The sequence below is a fragment of the Pyxicephalus adspersus genome, chromosome 4 (assembly GCF_032062135.1).
Source record: "Pyxicephalus adspersus chromosome 4, UCB_Pads_2.0, whole genome shotgun sequence".
NCBI lineage: Eukaryota > Metazoa > Chordata > Amphibia > Anura > Pyxicephalidae > Pyxicephalus > Pyxicephalus adspersus.
Window position 1 is genome coordinate 149750668 of NC_092861.1, and position 20076 is coordinate 149770743.

General features: G+C 39.9%; 1 protein-coding gene across 4 annotated transcripts in view; it reads right to left on the reverse strand.

Annotated features, from left to right (window-relative positions):
- Nucleotides 1-4397: 4397 nt before the first annotated feature.
- The window catches only part of TOGARAM2 (TOG array regulator of axonemal microtubules 2), a 56000-nt gene continuing 40321 nt past the window's right edge, over nucleotides 4398-20076 (reverse strand). For all 4 annotated transcript variants that reach the window (XM_072409974.1, XM_072409975.1, XM_072409976.1 and 1 more), the window contains exons 8-20: nucleotides 18599-18750; nucleotides 17972-18107; nucleotides 16313-16489; nucleotides 15524-15662; nucleotides 14720-14825; nucleotides 13593-13828; nucleotides 12140-12298; nucleotides 11465-11582; nucleotides 11278-11384; nucleotides 10091-10301; nucleotides 8762-8978; nucleotides 7518-7604; nucleotides 4398-5014 (exon numbers count right to left, since the gene is read on the reverse strand). In XM_072409974.1, the coding sequence (XP_072266075.1) occupies nucleotides 4761-5014; nucleotides 7518-7604; nucleotides 8762-8978; nucleotides 10091-10301; nucleotides 11278-11384; nucleotides 11465-11582; nucleotides 12140-12298; nucleotides 13593-13828; nucleotides 14720-14825; nucleotides 15524-15662; nucleotides 16313-16489; nucleotides 17972-18107; nucleotides 18599-18750 (2099 nt within the window). In that variant the 3' untranslated portion in view covers nucleotides 4398-4760. The remainder of the gene's footprint in view (nucleotides 5015-7517; nucleotides 7605-8761; nucleotides 8979-10090; nucleotides 10302-11277; nucleotides 11385-11464; nucleotides 11583-12139; nucleotides 12299-13592; nucleotides 13829-14719; nucleotides 14826-15523; nucleotides 15663-16312; nucleotides 16490-17971; nucleotides 18108-18598; nucleotides 18751-20076) is intronic.

A 20076-nucleotide genomic window follows, 5' to 3' on the forward strand; every position in this document is an offset into this window, starting at 1 on the left:
ACAATTCCCTTTCAGCATTTCATTCTACTTCCTCCCTCCCCCTCACCCTCTGTTTGTATATTATATAACTCTCTCCTATCATTGCATTTGTTGATGGAGCCATTTTTAGCTCTGAACTTCTCTCTCCCTATTAATTCAATACTAATCCCAGTCCTCTGCAAACATCTTTCAGCTGATGAAGTGGGATGGAGTGTGGAAAGTTACCAATGGCTTCCATCCCAGCACAAGGTCATAAATCCGTGACCAACATGTAAAAGGCCTGCCAGATGTAAAGGGCCACCTGTTGTCCTCAGGCTGTCACCATATCCTTCAGAGACCCCCTGAGCACCGTGTAGTGTCAGTATTATTATAATTGTTATATATAAATATATATAAGTAATACTAGGAAATGTACCAGAGTATCATTTTCAAGTATTTATTACCTTTTCACTAATTGCTTCCCCTGACCATGCCTTGCACTGCACCATCTTTGTTCAGCCACCGTCATGGGTCATCATCTACACCCATTACTGAGATGTAAATCCTGCGGTCTGTGCGGATCTTGACCGCACTCCCAAATGCCGATACGCCCATCCTGCGGCCTACATGACCATGGCGTGATACAAAGTTATAATCTTGCAGTCACTTGGAATGGGAAATGCTTTCTGCTGTCTCTTTCCTGGTCTAACAGTTGCAGAATGTGTCTATATATGACTGAGCAATCCAAGTGTACTGACCACAGGGCCCTCTGTAATCTACCAGAATTCGTCAGACACAGCCAGTACTCACCTATTCCAGCCTAAAGCCGAACTAAATCGAAAAATCAAAAAATCACACTTACCTTTAATTCTGCAGATCCCTCAATCACGCTGGGCCTTTCCTTGATCTTGTCCCGCACCGTCCTGGAATTCTTCTTCATCCCGTGGCGGAGGAAGCGGCAGGTGCTGCCATCTTCTTCTTCTGGTTATGTCACCTGATCTTGCACTACGCTGATGGGAGATTCCGGGACGTAGCCCGCTGTAAAAGGGGGAAAAAAAGAGTGCCGATTTTGCTGCGCACGCGTGAGTAGGAAAAATCCCCTTTGCACATGCCCGATCTCATGTGCAGAAGAAGCAGTCAGAAGCCTCCCGGGATGCCTGATGTAGGAAGGCCGCGGCTATCAAGACATAAAGGGGAGGTGCTTCACCCTTTTTTTTTTTAAAAAAAAAATAATTTTTCATATTTTGTTGCTTGGCAAATATTTTGATGCACCTTCAGCCACAGGGACCTCTCCCAATGGTGAGCAAGGCAGCCATCTACACAGGATCTATGCAAATAATGAACATATAAAAAGAAACAGAGCCATGTGCACTCCCCGATGCATGAAATCTGCTCATTTGTTTCTTTTCTCTCTCTGATATAAGACCTGCCATCGAAGGATCTTAGAGCTTGGAGGAGCAGTGGCTGTGTAAAATGAAACCCAGAGGAAGGTTCAATATTGGAGTTGGAATTATTGAGTTAAGCATTGCTGTCCCCTTCATCAATTGTGGAAATCCCTTTCTCAGTGTCAGTAAAAAGATCAGGAGTTGTGGCTTCTCTGTGACTTTCTAATCTCTTTTTAGGTTCAGAATGTATGGATTTCAAAGACAGCCAGGCCAGAAGGAGGTCCCCGGTAGCTGCACCCATATTTCCCGTGTGCTTCTGTTCTATAAACTTTTTTGAAAACTCATTGGAAGACACAAAGGGCCTAATTTATTAAAGCTCTCCAAGACTGGAGAGGATACACTTTCATCAGTAAAGCTGGGTGATGCAACAAACCTGGAATAGATCTGGTCCAGGACTGAAAACATTTGCAAGCAAAAAGCAAATGACTTTTAAGAAATCCATTCCAGGTTTTCTGGATCACCCACCTTCACTGATGAAAGTGCTCCCCAGGGTTGGAGAGCTTTACTAAATCAGGTCCATTATTTCAAAGTGAAGATAGAACCGAACTTCAGACAAATCATATATTTTATATATCTGAAACAATGAGTGAAGAACTAACATTTTGCAGGTTTTTATTTTCATCTGGTACTCTGCTGGGGATATTTTTTCCATGTGACACCTTTACAAGAAATAGAGAACGCAATCGTCACCTGGAGAGGAAAAATGCAAACTACAAGTACAGGTGAATAAACTTTGCCATCAGAGTTAACTTGCCCCCTGGCCAGTCTTTCCAGTCTCTCTTTTAGAGCTTAGTTAAAGAAGGTCTACAACTGAGCCCTGAAGAATGGTGACACGTGGCGGGTGAAGGAGCAGAGGCTGTCTGCAGGAATTTAGAACAATGAATACAGAATTTCTATGTAGCTAATACTATTTGAGTGGCTTTGGGGAAGAGACAGAGCCTTCTGTGACACAGCACCCATGGTGGGTAAATGCAGCCAAAAGTCCCTCTGAGATATATCATTCTTGAAGGAAAATCCAAACCATAAAAGTAAGGACACTTCAACATGTAAAAAACTTTGCAATCCAGCATTGGAGAGTATTAGGGGTACATGCATACATGTTGTATGTATATGCACTAGTTTTCCTTATGCTTTTCTGCAGTTTTTATTTTTAAAACTTACACAATACCAACACAATTGTGCTAACAGGCAGTATTATGAGAAACAACATAAGCTGTTTGCCTTCAGACTCTCTCTCTAATAGAAACTTTCTAAATCGCCATGAACTGAGCTGCCAGGGAAGGAGAAACAAGAGGCTGATTTGTTTCTCTAATTCTTATAGTGGCTGGATATTCAAATAGGAGATATGTCTATGGAATATTACAAAATGTGTGAGATATCTATCATAGGGTACCAACAGATTACCTTGTTAGATGAGTTAGCTCAGTAACCAAACCCTTGGAAACAATTTAGGCACAAAGGAGACTTCTGACCCAATTCTGAGTCAAAGTAGGAAAAAGTTTTTTGTGGTTGTACATCAATCAAACTTATTTAAAAAACAAAGAAACATTGAATGCTGAACACATTTATTGAAACTATAGTTCTAAATACAATCTTGACAATCTCTTATTTGAGCTTCTAAGTACACCAGTCCAGTATCAATCATATCCATAGAAACAAATAACCAAAGGATATTATCAGTGTGGTTGAATTATTTAGTTAAATCCTATTTCCAACGCGTTTCACACAGTTTCCTCAGGATATATAGGAAACTTAAAAAATTCAAGCCTAGACTAGATGAAAAATTAGTATAGGTAAAAATGTGGGTCACATTACAGAAGTGATAAATTTTTGTATGTCATTGTTTATCTGTGTGCATATAAATATTGAGAGATTGTCAAGATTGAATTTAGGACTTAATGTTCAATAAAGGTGTTCATCTTACCATGGTCTTTGAAATAAGTTTGATTGATGTACAACCACAAAAAAACATTTTCCCTACATTGACCCAGGATTGGGCCACATGTCTTTTTGTGCTTTAAACATTTCAAAATGACCAAGATGGTTTGTTAAAAAAAAAAGACAAAATATAAAAATATTGTTTAATGATAAATCAGTCAATATGTAATGTACATACATTGGCTCAGCGCCATCTTGGTTTTTTTAAAGTATTCCAGCACATTGGATATTAAATAGGAATTATTATACAGATCCAATAGAATTATATCAGTGCAATAGAAGGATAAAAAGAATGTTCAGACGTTAAATAAATGACTATACAGCATAATAGAATATTGGTATATGTATATTTATATCCACAACAAGGCCTCCATGTGGACAGATGTTACAATGGCTGCTAGGGAGACAACTTACACATATGGGAGCCTTTTATTGAGCTAAGAATTCCCGTTCACTTAGTCCTGGTGACTATCATCTTTCACTCTCTCTCTTATGGTGGCCATACATCATTTTTATTAGATTAGACTTTATATCTGATGCAAAAACAATAAATCTTACATAAATATAGTAAAAATGAGGACTTATCTGAACGATGTTTGATCATTATTTGCCCAACTGCACCGCTTCTCCCCCGATAGGAAAATCTAGATGAGGGCAGAGTGATCCCTAACCATTTCTCCCCACACTTTTACAGACTAATTGGGTAGGGAAGAATGGACTGGCACTGATCTGACAGGTTTTTATAAATCAGTAGGGAGCACTCCTAACAACCTGCAGCCAATGGGAGCACTACTGGTAGGTCAATGTCTTTCTAGGTATTGAAGCCAAGGACCAGAATAACAGCCACAAGTCCATTGTATCAATGCTCTGTCTATGTCTCCCCCACGGTGCGTCTGCATTGTCAGATGAGATCTACAATGGAAGTTTTAATAGTCATTGCACTGGTATGGTATACCTACCCCAAGAAATGTCATGCAGCCATTATTGGAGCACACGTGGACAGAAAGTGGTTCTGAACAAGCTCCGGATGATCAGCAGCACCAAAGTGCAATGATAAACATAAAAGCAGTACTTTATTTCTTTAACATGACAATTTTGTATGATACATAGATGTGTTTTAGCAACCTGGGCTTGTGTCAGTTTTCTGTACAATACCAATTCCTGCATGACAGGTTCTCTTTAACACTAATATTTTTCAGAGAGTATTTTAGTCCTGTATAAATCTATTAATAAGTTTTTAGAAAAGAAAGCTGTTTCTCCATTTGTAATAGTCTTTTTTAATCTTTAGTACAGAATTTACATTAAATTACATAGAAAACTGGCTCTGCCCATTAAAACCTCAATGTTGTGAGTCCGCCTCATCCAGATAAAGTGCCAGGCCCGACACCAGGCCGAATGGATCAGGATAAATAAATACGTCTATTTGTTAGTGCCTAGGATGTCAGACAGCATTTTAATGGCGTGTTGGGACTGTCCAGAGGCGTACTCCTCCAGGCTCGGTCCCATCACTCGGTGCAAGTTTTTGGTAAGTTTGGTGATGACGTCCTTAAAGTTGCCGTTTCGGCCTGGTAGTACGCCATTACCGGTTATATTACTCAGGAAGAACCACAACACGGGAAGAACGTGACGTTCCACAGCCTGCGGCTTACGGGAGTAGACCGAGGATACAAGACCTAAATGAGACAATGGAGAGATGATGATGGAAGATGATGGAATTCTGGAGATCAATAGCATTCAACAAATTCTTAAAAATGGTGACAGACCCAGGTATCTCTCTTTGCAGACCTTGTAAGCTATTTTTTAAATCTGCATTGCTTCTTGGAAAATCCCATGGACCTAGACTTTTGTTCAAGTCAAGATTAAGCTCAACCCCTGCAGTTCCTATGTCCAGCCCCAGAGCTTCTACTCCACTGACTTATTAATATTTAAACTGAACTCCAGATATAAAGATAGAAATTAGTAACTTGTTTTTGAACACAAACAGTGTAATTATCTCAATTTGATCTGGTATCAGCCTTTTGCAATCTTTGTATGGTACAACTTAAGTTAAGAGTGGCACTGTTAGGAGGAGACAGCAAAGTGATGAGCCTATCACTGTGCTGCTTCTGGTTTCACAGCCTATTTATAAGCTAAGGGTGAATCCAGAACAGTCTGAGCTCAGAGGAAGTGGAATGAATATTGCTTGACATCAGAATGAGAGCACATTGTGGTGGAAAAGTAGGGCTGAAGGGAAGTGCTTGAGACTAGATGAAAATTGCAAGAAAGGCTGTTTTTAGCATTGAATTAGCTATTCATGTTTATCTTGTTTTTTTATTGACAGCCTTCTGATTTAAATGCCAAATACCAGGGTGTATGGTTTATGCCTGCAGTTTATATTTAGAAGGGGTGTTAGGAGACACTGAGAATTATTATTTTATTTGTTAAGCTGTATCCCGCACACCTGGTAATACCCCTGAGGAAGCCGAATCGCTGGCGAAACGCGTCAGTTAAAAAAGACAGTTGCGACCAATATTTTAGATGTTATATTTGGACTTTTTCAGGACACTTTTGTAGTCCTAATTTTCAGTATTTAGAAGTACACTGTCCAGGGCCACTTAATGGGCATCCAATTAGGTTATGAGAATTTAAAGTATTACTGTATCTATACATAGTAAATCTTGTATGTGCTTGCCAACTACCCCTCTGTTTCTTAGAAGGGGTTAGATTCCCATATCAGGTTTATATTGTTATAATTTATTATATCTCTGCAGATGAATTTCACTTCTATTTGCTTTATTACTATATTCCGTGGGCCAGAAAGTGATGGAGGACCCATCCATACACATGAACAGGCGGTGAAGGGAAATTAGAGGACATCTCCCCTCGCTCTGTTCTGTCCCTGAGACAAAAAGTGTTGAAGAAAAGGACACAAACAGCAAAAATAATATTTCTTACTCTATGCAAAGCTAAAGTATTGGCTGGAGATACAATGTAACCCTAACTAGTAGCGGTTATTCACGTATAACTTGTTCTGTAATGTAATAATTACATGTAATTGTAACATTACAGAACCGGGTGAATGTGACTCACCACTACTAGCTATACCATGACATTGGATGAATGTGAACACAGACAATTCATTCTAGCTTGGACAGAAATCAGGACCTTGACACACAATCTGGGCACAGGAACCATAAAGGACCACAAGGACATAGAAATCGACATATTAAAATGCACAAAAACATTAGAAAGCATTAAAAACATTTTCATTTGTTCAGAAACATTTTAGGTGGGCAAGAGTCCCCTTTAGTTTAAAGAAGAACAGTATTAGACCATTTCCATTGATAAATACGGTATTTCTATTCATTGCTGAAGAATCTAGAACCCTCAGCAGACCTATGTATCAAGTATCAGACAGATGCATTTTGTTCCAATAAAAAGAATTTGCAGTTCTCTGTAATAAAAATGTGATTTTGTTCATTTTCCATACAATGCTGTTATTTATGAATGCAGCATGAACCAGATCAATTCCAGGTTTGCTGGATCACCCAGATGCACTGATGAAGGTGTATCTTCTCCAGTCTTGGTGAGCTTTAATAAATAAGGCCCAACGGACAATGGGGCAAGATGGGTAAAGTATGGGAGGGTTAGAACCCTGGCCAGGTTCTTGCAACAGAAGCTGATCAATTTTATTACTGGGTAAGATTACCTTTACTGTCATCCTGATCCTTGCTTTAGTACTGCCAATTTACAGAAAAATCTTATCTGGTGTCTTAATACTTTATTGCCTCAATACATATTCCAGGGCAATGAAAACAAGAATTAGAATGGCAGCCCTGACACTTTTAAAACAAGTCAGCAGCTTCATATTTTTATACTGATTATTGTGCGGCATAAGGCAAATCAACCTTACTAAAGGAATATAGGCTGTTCACTTAGCAATGTGAAACATTCCCTTGAAAAGGATTTTTCTTTGCTCGGTGAATGAGATGAAGCTCTGAACCATCCAATCATGTGCAAAAGAAGATCCTGTTTTTTCAGATTTCCTTCCACACGATTGGGTAAGTAAACTTAAACCGCATTTGCAAAGCTAAGTGAATTATCCCTTGGAAGGTGAAAATTTACCTTTTGAAAAGCCTAAACTCCTTTATTAAATCATGACCATTGCATTCACTTTTCAGCATTCAGGACAGTTACCTGACAATCTCTCGGTCACATCACCCATGGCACGGCCGCTAAGGAACCGGACGCGGCTTGCAAATGGTTGCAGAAGCCACAGATTGTCTGTAATGATACAAATGTGATAGTTAAAGTAGATTTACAGTGTAAAGGAAATTCAGGGTTCCTGAAAGGTATTGCTGATGATCTTTATGATCAAATAATACTTTTCCCCTTTCTATATGAAGTCATGTAACACTGCGTCTCCGCTCCCCTCTCCAATATATTGTGCTGAATAAATGGGAATATATTGACTGATGTTTGATATGCATGCTTCCTTGAATTTTGAAAGGTTTCAGCAAAGGCACTGAAATTGTCTCAACGGCCACTAAACAAAAGCTGGCAAAGGTCTGAGCTTAGGTTTGTTAATAAGGGCATTTGTGCTCATTATATGCATTTGTGCTCATTGTTATATGGCGGTCAGCTTGACTCCTGCAGCACTGTTTGATCTTTTTACCTTTGCACAGAACTTCTTGCTTTCTTCTGGCATCTGGGCTAATAGTTATCCCTTGGATCTGCTTGATTTGGATTGAGACTTAGACCTTCATCAGTCCTTTCCAGAACCCTCCGGCTAATCCTTTTTACAGAGATTGTCCATCACATCTTTCTATTATTGTGACACTATCAGTCTCCATATCCCCTGAGGAAGCAGAACTGCAAAACGTGTCCAATGCAAGACTCCCTTACCCTACCTGAATAATGTATATGATGAGTACTTACCTGTAGCAAACATTCAGCCTTTGACTGTATGTTACGCAGGAATATATGTACACTTGTATGCACATTTTGTATAATAAAAGGCTCTTTGTTCACAAATTCCACTAAACGCCTCTCATTTTTGTTGGTCTTTACCTGAACAAACTCACCTTTTTTTTCTGATGTACATGAGGGGGTGGCGTATAGATTATTACCTTGATGTTACTACCAGGGAGGAGATATTCATTCAATTTTCCAAGTTTGCCTAAAACCATGTTACGTATACAGAATATATGAACACATGTTTCTCTGGTATGTATTATTTGAGAGGAGCACTTCTGTTATTTGCCAGGACAAAGAAACCAAAAAAAACGTCCTGGCCATTGGAAACATTGTAAAACATTAAAAAATATTAAAATAAGGAATATTTGTACAGCTCACAAGTTATAGCCGCATTGATGTAGAAGGCCATCTGTCTTTAACCATCTGTCTTTAACCAAGAGCATGATACTTGGCAATGTTTTTACCTATATTTGATATGAGGGAGTCCAGGACGGTCACTGCAGCTGTGTAGATACCGGTGTGCTTAGAGTTTAGGTTGTCTGTAATGACGGTGACCATAGGGACTAATACATGGTGCAGGCTGTCCTTCAGAATTGGGATCATGACCACAGCAGACTCCAATGCATACTGATTGACCTTCTTGTTGGCATCCTGCATCCTTGGGTTAAAGGCATCAAATATCTGTAATAACAAAAAACAATAAAAGATACTGTATAAGGTGAATCTGTTATGGCTTCACAATATAAATTATTTACTAACCATTTATCTCCAAAGCTACATACTTAGGTTTGGTTTTTATGGGGAGCAGAGTGGCTAGCTTTTTGTAGCCACCAGCATACCAGGGAAGCCAGGCAGATGCTTCAAGGGGCAGTTGAAGACCATCTACTGACTTCCCATCAAAGCCACCTAGAAGCTTGCTCTTTTGAAACAATCATGGCAATTTGGGTGGCTCCTTGGAGGTGGAAGGCTGTTATCCACCTGGGAGCTGCCCTGGGATCATCCATGTGAACCAAGCCCAAAGTGACCAGACTATTACTTAAGCTAGGTTCAGACTTGCAATGGGCAAAGTGTTCCCGCGTGGCTCCTGGTGGCACCACCACCCTGGACCAACATTTAAACACTTTACAACAGATGGCAGTGGCTGGTACTGTACCACTCGCTGCTGCCTTCATTCATTCTCTATGGGTTGTTGCAAGTGGGATCCCATCTATGGAATCATTACAATGACTTAGGAAATAAATGACTTAGGTAACCGCACTGCAACCTCAACACGTGGCAATACTCTGGTCCTCGTATTATACAGATTTAGTATTGTAGGAGGAGATGCTTAATAAATACGTCAGAAATAATGTTTTTTATTTTATTTGGATAAGGCAGTAAAGGGTGATATTGTTCTTTCTGCAAAGATTAGACCATCTCTGGTTTTGTTGATGAGTTAGAAAGCGGTGAAAAGTGCCAAATTCTCCATATAAAAATAGCTTCAGGCAGTTTTATATTATTGATGGAGAAATTGTTACATGTAGAAAATATTTTGGATAATTATTTGGAAAAACAATTTGTTCCTGTCTGAGTGTTCCGCCCAGTTGTTACTTGTTAACCCTGAAGAAATAAAAGAATGACCTCATTAGTAGCTATGCTACAAAAGATTCCGCAACAAAGTGCTAACTCATTATAACAGTTACATAACTACCTTTAAAGCCACAGCAACAATGTTTCTGCTGTAAAACTAAACTTTGGTCATTTTCTCTCCACAATTTTTATTTATTTTTTTTTATTTTGGACTATTGGCTCACTGGAGTGATGTTGGAGGTGATAAACTTTGCGTTGTTTTTGCAGTGCTCCAGAAGAAGCGTCACGCCGTCCATTTTGTTCTGATATTCCTTGGAGGTGAGTAGTTTGTTGAGCTCTTTCAGTTGCTCCGTCACCTCCGCTGCACGGACAGGCTGCCTCCGAGGGACTGGAGATTCTTGAGGTTCTGGTTCCACATTTGCAGGTTTGCTCATACTGCAGAAAAAATGTATAATTTGTAACAATGTCATCCAAACATTAGGATCCAAAAACAGAACATGTTATTTTGTCACTGTTGTCAATGATGGGGATGGGAACAGGCACAGAGCGCCTCCCATTGATAGTGAGACAGACAATAGTTTGGGCCTGTGAAGGTTCTCCTCATGACCACTGTCTGGACACTCCTTCTTGTACTTGGGGTAGGTTTGCAGTGTTCATAAACAAAATACCCCTCCCACCAACACCAACTTCTCCCCAATAAAGCCCACTGCCATGTCTCTGGCATCCCATGATGGAATGCATCTCTTTATACCAGTGTTTCCTAGCCAGGGTTCTATGGAACCCGAGGGTTTCTCCAAAGGTTGCTGGGGGTTCCTTGAGCAATGAGCAGTTTGTGACACTCAGGTCGTTTACCAATGACCCCCATTATCCTTTTGGCTATCTGTAAGGGTGACATTCTTCCCAATGGCCACTAAGCCAATGCTTTGAGCTTTGGGTATATTATTATTAGAATGGGTTCCCTGAGGAATTAAAGTTAAAAAGGTTGAAAAACACTGTTACACTATACTGATCACTGTGTGTCACTGAGGATGCCAGGGGTGTTGCAGAACTCTAAGCTTGAGTGAGCATGCTAGGGACATGTGACATTGCTACTTTTATGTGTAAGCAACTAAAATTGAAGAGAATTATATAAAATAGACCTAAACCCCAACCACCAAAACTTCATATTTGGTTTGATATGTTACAGTGAATCTTTTACAATCTGTAAATTCCTTAAAATTACACCTGCTACTTGGTATTGGTTACAACAGTTGCAAATGGTATTGGGTGGCAACATTCTCTCCCAGTCTCTCAATTGCCCTCGCGTGTTGCCACTCTGTTTTCATGCACATACAGTGGGGACTATAAACAGCCATGCCGATGAAAATTGTACAAAATCCCGGGATTAGGTCTATGTTAGTTTCTATCGTACCTTTGTTCTGATTGCTGAACCTCCTGGGCAGTCACCACAGCGCTGTTCCTCTGCAAAGGACGTTGGCTTCTAGTGGACGGGACCTCTGAAACGCTGTCACTCAGCTCCTGGGATAAAAGTCATACAATGTAATATAATATTTGTATAAAACTAGAAAACACAAAGCACATCACACCAGCTCACTTACTTTCTGCTTTATGGTGGCAATGAGATCACGTAGGTCATGTGATGGGATCAAACGTTCCATCAGCGCTTCAAACTTGGGATGAGTCATCATCAGACAGAACATCCGACGTCCGTAAAACCTGTGATAAGTTGAATGTGTGGATGACAGTCAGGAGTGTGTGTAGGGAGCTCAAAGCTCATTACTGGGCTTCATAATTAAACAAAGCAAATTGCATATAAAAGCAAAATGGTGGACAGAATGCCTGTCACATGTACTAAGTAGGAAAAAGAGATACATTTACCAGGATCTCAGAATTACAGTAGAAACTTTTGGTCTGATTTATTAAAACTCTGAAGGATTGGAGAAGATAGCCTATGATGGGAGAACCTGGGTGATCCAGTCTATACCTGGACAGTGAAAGAAAAGCATTAGATTGATGAGTTCATCTCTCATGATCTACTGGATCATCCCATCAGCCTATTTCTTTCTAGCACATGAGCAGGTGATCCAGCACATCTGGAATGAATCTGGTCCATGAATGAACATTTATCTATCAATATCAAATGATTTTTGAGAAATCTATTCTAAGTTTGCTGGACCTCCCGGGTTCTCTCATTATAGTCCATCTTCTCCAGTTTTGGAGAGCTTGATAAATCAAGTCCAATGACTTGGCCAATGTTATCTGTATAAAGTTACCTGGTGTCTTGCTGTCCATCTTGGACCAGTTTGATGAGAGTACGGAGGAAGGTGTCCGTGCTTTCTCTGGATCCACAAAGAAGTTTATCTGACCCCAGAAGCTCCACAACCCTCAGCAGATGCTTCGCCATACATTTCCTTACCGAGCTGTTCCGATGGCTGAGGTGAATAACACAAATAAACCCAGTGGACAATTAGTTACCGATATGGATATTAACCATCATTTCACACCTTTTCATGCTAAACTCAGCCCTAGTGGGATGCCAACATTTTAATGGTCACTTCACAACCTGGCCAATGCATGGGAATGCCATCAATGTCATAAAATGATCAGAAATACCCCAATAACACTAACAAATATATCTCTTTTTAGAATTTATACATTTACACTCATAACATACGATCGCATTTCTAAAGCAGCAGTCTACCCCAGACATATATAACATTGTTGGGTGAGTGCTGGAGAATGAAAGCCTAATTGAACCCAGCTTCTGGTTCAATTGGCTTTATTTTATCAGTCAGTTCTGTTCCCCATGTACTCTTATCATCAATTCTCTGCTCTGGATTACCAGGTCTGATACCGGCTGTGCCCATAATGAAGTATCAGTTTGTTGAGTTCCTGGTTCTGTACACCCATTGTTCCAGTTATGATTGCTAACTACCACTGGATTCAGGGTTTTGTACGCTATGCTGTGCCCATCATAAGGGGTCTCCACTATCCCTGTGCTGACTTCCAGGGTCTGCACACCTGCTGTGCCCATTATGAGTGGTTTCCATTATCCCTGTGCTACGTTACTGGGTACTTACCCCCGCTGTGCCCGTCATAAGGGGTCCCCACTATGCCTGTGCTATGTTACGGGGTCTACACACCTGCTGTGCCAATTGTGAGTGGTTTCCATTATCCCTGTGCTATGTTACTGGGTGCCTACACTTACTGTTCCCATCATAAGGGATTTCCACTATGCCTGTGCTGAGTTAGGGGGTCTACACACCTGCTGTGGCTTTTATCAGTGGTTTCCACCATTTCTCCTGGATTTTTATTTATTATAATTGTATGTTATATGTATTTACTAATGTAGAGGGTAACAGGATAAAGCAAAGGGAGTAGAAGACAGCTAAAAGTGGTGGACAGGCAACTGGAACAGGAAGTATAACAAGAAAATATTACCACTGGTCTTTCCAAGAGAAGAAAAGGAAATATTCAAAAATTAACTAAAAACTTTTTTTTAGATGTACTGAACCTTTAGGATTCATTATTTTTTAGTTTATAGATATTTTTCTCAGAATCTGGTATGAATTTAAAGTTATAAAAGAATGACATAGCAATTAGATCAGTTTGTCGAATTGGAAATTTGAAATCTCTTCTCAGCTCATTAAAGCAATCCTATAATATGAATAATGACTGCATACAGTGCAGGCTGGACTATGCACAAAAAGATGTTGGAAAACTCACCTGACACCTCCGACAATCAGGGCTGACAGCGCCTTGGAGGGGCTCACATTTTCCACCATGATTCCCAGAGATTTGTCTGCTTCCTCCCTGATGAAATCATTGGAGTCTCCGATCTTGTGAAGTAAAACTCGAGTGATCTCCTCCAATTCTGGGTCAATGTTTCTGCGGAGACATCTGAACAGCTCGCCAATCGTCTTGATGGCATGGCGGGAGACCTTGGAGCGCAGATTACTGACCTAAAAAACACACGGGCAAGAATGGATAAGAGATAGAACTCCTATCAAACCTTCATTGATGTCTGCTCCCCATTAAAAAGATTTCCTATAATTTCACGAAAAACAAAAAGAAATATGCAGTAATCTCTGCAAAGTCAGGAGGATCCCTTCTTGGATAATTGTCACAGAAATAATTGTCTCTTGATATTAGGTAGTACCCCAAAGCAGCAAATTCTTCAGGACAGTAAATATGCAATTCCTTATGTTTCTATCGTATTCATCATACCCAGCAAGACTGTAAAGTAGATGTAAACCTTGAACCAGAACAATGCCCCCCATAAAACATTTATGCTGTAAAAAATAATTTTAATTCCATCTGCGCTTACAGTTTTCTCTTAGGCCCTTTGCAAACATCCATAGATACCAGTAAAATCCACCTAATGTTGCTTCCTGTGATGGTGTGACAACAATGCTGCACTGCTCTTGAATTCAGAGCAGAACTGTCATTGTTATGTAGCCTGTGTTTGCTTTAATATGGGGGATGAGGAGGCTTTGGAGGCGGTGAAGCAGATTCTATGCTGCCATTTCCCATCCAATGGTTATTCTCAAGGTGGATTTCCTAACAGGTTATCTATGGAATGCGTGCTAGAAGAGCCATATGTAGTCTCCATCAGTAGCCCATGTTAGAGGGTGACAACGTATGCATGAGCCCAACTGGGAGACAGAGACAGAATAGTGAGCACCAAATGTTTGGTCCTCTGGCCAACTATAGGAAGTAACTCCCTCTGGCAATCAAAATCTGACTGGTGCTGATCCTTCAAACTTTCAAACTTTGAGCTATAGATATACAGTACATAGAAGTTAGTTTTAGAAAATGTATGCTTATTGGTCAGATGAAACAAGAGAACCCACCTCTCTGGTGACAGCCATACAGATATCATGGATTCTGGAGCAGAGTACCTCGGGATGCCAGGATGCCATGCACTTCACACTTACAAGTCCCTTCTCCTTCTGCTCCCTGTAAGATCACACGTCACAAGAAGAGAATAAGAGGGTAATAGACATAAATATATATAAAATTAACGATTAGATCATTATCATCCTGTGCAAGTTGAAACATTTATTAGCTATTTAAAATGTATTCACTTTAGGGTCATTAAAAAGAACAAGGGGGCATTCTTTGTGTCTGGAGGAAAAGAAGTTTAAGCTCCGGATAAGGAGGTCTGTGCATCTTAACATTGGCCGAACCGAATTTTAATTATTGGCTCGCAATTGAGTTTGCTGATTTAAATTGTGAGACAATGGCCCAGATTTAATACAGCTCTCCAAGGCTGGAGAAGATATATGTTAATCAGTGAAGCTGGGTGATCCAGCAAACCCGGAATGGAATTCTTAAACATCATTTGCTATTTGTTAGCAAATGTTTTCTATCCTGGACCAGATCCATTCCTGGTTTGCTGCATTACCCAGCTTCACTAATGAAAGTCTGTCCTTTCCAGTCTCCTGAAACAGGAGCAACAAGAAGTTGTTACTGCCAGAATCTTCCGATTGAAAACATTGCACAAGATTTCCAATAAACTGTATCAAAACAAATGTCAAACAAATGAAAAGTTAATTTAGGGTTTATTTATACTTTAATTCATGTATATGTGCAATGTGAGTCAAGTTAATGACAGACAGAAGGTATTTAACACCTGGCAAGAGAACTCATCTTACCAGTCCTTGTGATTCAGCCACTTCAGAGCTTCTATCATGCCTTGTTCTGGATGGGACATTGGACCAGAACTGGAACCGCCACTCTCAGAATCAGAATCCCACTCGGACAAGTCCAGAAAAGAGGCGGGCAAGGAGAATGCTATATTATAGAAAAATACAAAAGTTACTGATACCATCAGTCATTCCTGATTGACTATCGCAGCTTTGTTACCTCGTATGGGATGGAAGGCTTGGAATGTGGACAGCCCATGAGGTACCATGCCCAAGTAACCTAATTTGAAACTCTGTTAAGAAAAAAAGGCTAACCCTCTCATTGGGCCCTTTCTGAACTGCAAAAGGTTAAATACTTGTTTTCCAAGGGTATAGTAAAAGCACGTATATTACTTCTCAGTTCCCACACCCCTGCAGCCAGCACTTTCCAATGTCCCAAAAATTGGGGTAGTGCCTTGGAATCCAATGACAGAAGAGATGCATTGGTTAGGTAGAGAAGCAAATATAAAGAAACTAAATTTACTAATAGGAGGAAGCCTATGTAATAAGTAAGTAAGTATTTAATCTTTTCCCATAAGCAACAGAATTGAAGGGTGCCCCAAAGCATGGCCAGTGCGTAATTCAGTTTTAATTCCAATAATCACTCATGCATCATATAGTAAATACAGGCAAATTATGTGGCTGGAAATTACACTCAAAATTGCAAATTACACTTTTGTCATAGCTTAATAATCATACCTTTATGTGTGTAATGGGACGGATATTTTTAATGTATGTGTATCATTCTGTGGATTTTACCTGAAGAATGACGGAAGTCACTCATGGGGGGCTCTGGGTTTACGGTTGGAAGGCTGGGCAGGGACGGTCGGCTGATCCACTTGTTTAGGCTTATATTGGTCCCTGGTCTTCTTTTCTCGGCGCTGATTGGTACCGTGTTCAGTCCACTCAGGCTGAAGGAGGTAACTGGTATGGGTTCTGGGAAACAACACATAGATAGAACAATCCAATTATAGTCTCTTTAATTTCCTGTACCGCCATTTTATCTGATATGAAAATGTTTTCTCCTATTCATAATGCTGCTTCCTTCTCTCCTTTACAGTGCTTTGGTACTAGAGACCATTTCAATGTCTTATATCTTATTCTCAGTCTTCAGATATCTCCCTATAATGTTCTTAGTCTCTACCAGTCTCTAGCTTCTACCAGACTTCTTTAGCAAGTCTGCAGCCTGTCCCAGTCTCCTGCAGGATGCCTCCAACCAGGGCCAATGGTGGTAGGGTAATGTGCTACTTAAAAACAGTAACCTGTACCCTTTCATCAATAGTTTCATATATCTCTGAATGTCATCTAGGACCAGAATTTAGCAATCTCCTATATGTCCCCAGCCTTTAGCACAGAAGCAAATGAGAGAAATGAGCGCAGGGCCCTCTGCTAATAAAAAAACATTACAGCATGTGGTCACTCTTCAACAGTTTTCCATTGAATGTGATATGCAACTGCATTAAAACTTGTCCCAGATGCATATTAAATGCTTCCATGCACCCAAGTGGCAAATTGCACTGCAGATTAATGCACCCGCCCATGTTGCCCTTCAATTCCGGTGTGGTTCTTCCTCCAGAAGAAGAAAAGCAACCACGTAGGCAGAAGCAACCATTCACCATCCAACTGCAATGCAACTGCATGCAAACACGTGCACCAAACATCCCAACTACATCCATACGAGTTGAACCATTGGCAACGTGGTTGTGAATATGTTACCTCCAGCCTGATATGGGCCTTAGGCTGGGTATACATGTGCAATAATTGTCAGTGGATGATCTTTCACAATCCTTTCCTGTACATACAGCACCTTTCTGCTCTATGGAGAGGGGAAGGGGTGAACGTTGGAGCAGCACCCTACTCTTTTCACCCTGCACCCTTCACTTTCATTATGATCTGCGTTGTTCATCATTCGTGGATCTGCCAGGACAGATCCATGAACAACGAACGACGAGCACTGTACACATCATCTAGAGTCTCCTGTAGCCTATCCATAGTCTATTCCAGTCTCCTGCGGTGTATCTCCAAGTCTCCGTCCATGTAAAATAGAGATATGGATAAGGTATAATAAATAATATTATACCTTTTTTCTGTTTATTCTGGTCCTTATTACACATTTCCCTCAAATGGTTGCTATTTCACAATTAATATTATGGCTTAGCCAAACTTTAAGCCTTTTTACTCCTTACTACTCCCAGCAAGACATGCCAACATCTTTGCTGCAGTGCACGTCTCCTTTCACATATTGGGACATTGGTGCATCTGGCATCAGTTGTAGTAGTTGTACCAGTAGTGTTACAAAGTATTTCTTTTTATAACATTTTGTCCATTTTGCTTTCTGCCTAAAATTTCCAGCATAAAACAAAAATGTTACCAAAATCACGATTTAAGAAAGAAGAGTCCATCTAGAATAGAACTGACCTCCCTCAGTGTCCACTCCTTGAAGCTTCTCCCACAACTGCTGCTGGTTCTGCCTTTTCTCATTTCGAATATTCTCTATTTCTTGCTGTTTCTTTCGCATTTTGTCTTGAGCAGACTTTGATATTGAGAAACTTATCTAAAATGCATAATGAAAACAAATGTTTATTATCTTACATTGGCAAAATTAACATTTTTTTTAATTTAACCAAAGGGGTTGTCTAGTTTAGCGAATAACCGTTTGTTGCTTCTTCCCTCTTTGTGCAATTATTTAAAGAAGTATCGTCCCTGCAATTCCCTTGATACACTGTGAACATGAGTTGCATTTTCACATTTATCCTGCAGTGCAGCCTTCAGGTGGAAATTGGTACTGCAGCTCCTTCAAATAGGAAAATCTTCAGCCACAATAGTGCCACATAGTAGGCAATCCTTTAGAATGACTGGTAACCCTGATCGCAAGCAGTGTAATGCTTACACTTTTATTTAGGCTTTGTGGATGATAGTTAAATAATATCCTATTTCATTTTCAAAGAATGTGACTGTAGAATTATCCTGCTGGAATACCAAGTTCCCATCTATATTTAAATTCTTCTGCAATGTATGTCTCATTAGCAATGCTGCATGACCCACCCGTGCATAGTTTTCCTTCCCCTCCTCATCCTTGACAAGCTGAGGCAGCTGTGTGTTATCGGTATATGGAGTTGGTAAAATAGGTTTGTTAGGGATTGGATCCAAGTCATTTCCCACAGCATTTTTATGATGGCTTTCGGTATGATCAGCATCTGTGCAAGAAGCAAAGAGAGACAACCATGGTTAGCAGACAGCATGGCACGTTTATGTTACTGAACTCAGAAATCGAAGATTGGCTATGTTATAGGGGAAACGATACATGATTTGGAGTTAGATATAGTTATGTCACCACCATGATATAGGGGAGAATACAGAGAATGAGAATGATATAGGGGAGAATACAGAGGATGAGAATGATATAGCGGAGAATACAGAGGATGAGAATGATATAGGGGAGAATACAGGGGACAAGAATGATATAGGGGGAAATACAGAGGACAAGAGTGATATAGGGGAGAATACAGAGGATGGGAATGATATAGGAGAGAATCAAAGAATAGGAATGATATAGGAGAGAATACAGAGGATGAGAAGATGAGAATGATATAGGGGAGAATACAGAGGATGAGAATGATATAGGGGAGAATACAGAGGATGAGAATGATATAGGGTGGAATACAGAGGATGGAAATGATATAGGGGAGAATACAGAGGATGGAAATGATATAGGAGAGAATCAAAGAATAGGAATGATATAGGAGAGAATACAGAGGATGAGAAAGATATAGGGGGAAATACAGAGGACAAGAATAATATAGGGGAAAATACAGAGGATGAGAAAGATATAGGGGAGAATACAGAGGATGTGAATGATATAGGGGAAAAATCCAGAGGACGAGAATGATATAGGGGAGAATACAGAGGACGAGAATGATATAGGAGAGAATACAGAGGATGGAAATGATATAGGGGAGAATACAGAGGATGGAAATGATAAAGGAGAGAATACAGACAATTGGGAATGATTTAGGAGAGAATAAAGAGGATGGGAATGATATAGGGGAGAATACTGAGGATAAGAATGATATAGGGGAGAATACAGAGGACGAGAATGATAAAGGAGAGAATACAGAGGATGAGAATGATATAGGGGAGAATACAGAGGATGGAAATGATATAGGGGAGAATACAGAGGATGAGAATGGTATAGGAGAGAATACAGAGGATGGGCCAACATTTTTTTAAGTTGAATTTAAATTTGTTAAAAAGAAATTCTGGGTTAGGAGTAATTGGCAAATGTTGGCTGAATATGCCAGCAAAGGTGTACAAATACACCTTAGTTTGTAGGTAAGGGGAGCATTGCAGTATAATTTTACTTCCTTGTTATTAAAATACCTTAAAGAACATTTGATCCTAAGAAAGTTGACTATTTATATGCGCATTTTTGCAAAATTAGGCAGTTTTCAGGTCAACTTTGGTGAAAATACATTTCTCAATGTTTCCTATAACTGATAAGGAACTGAACTTCAATGATAATG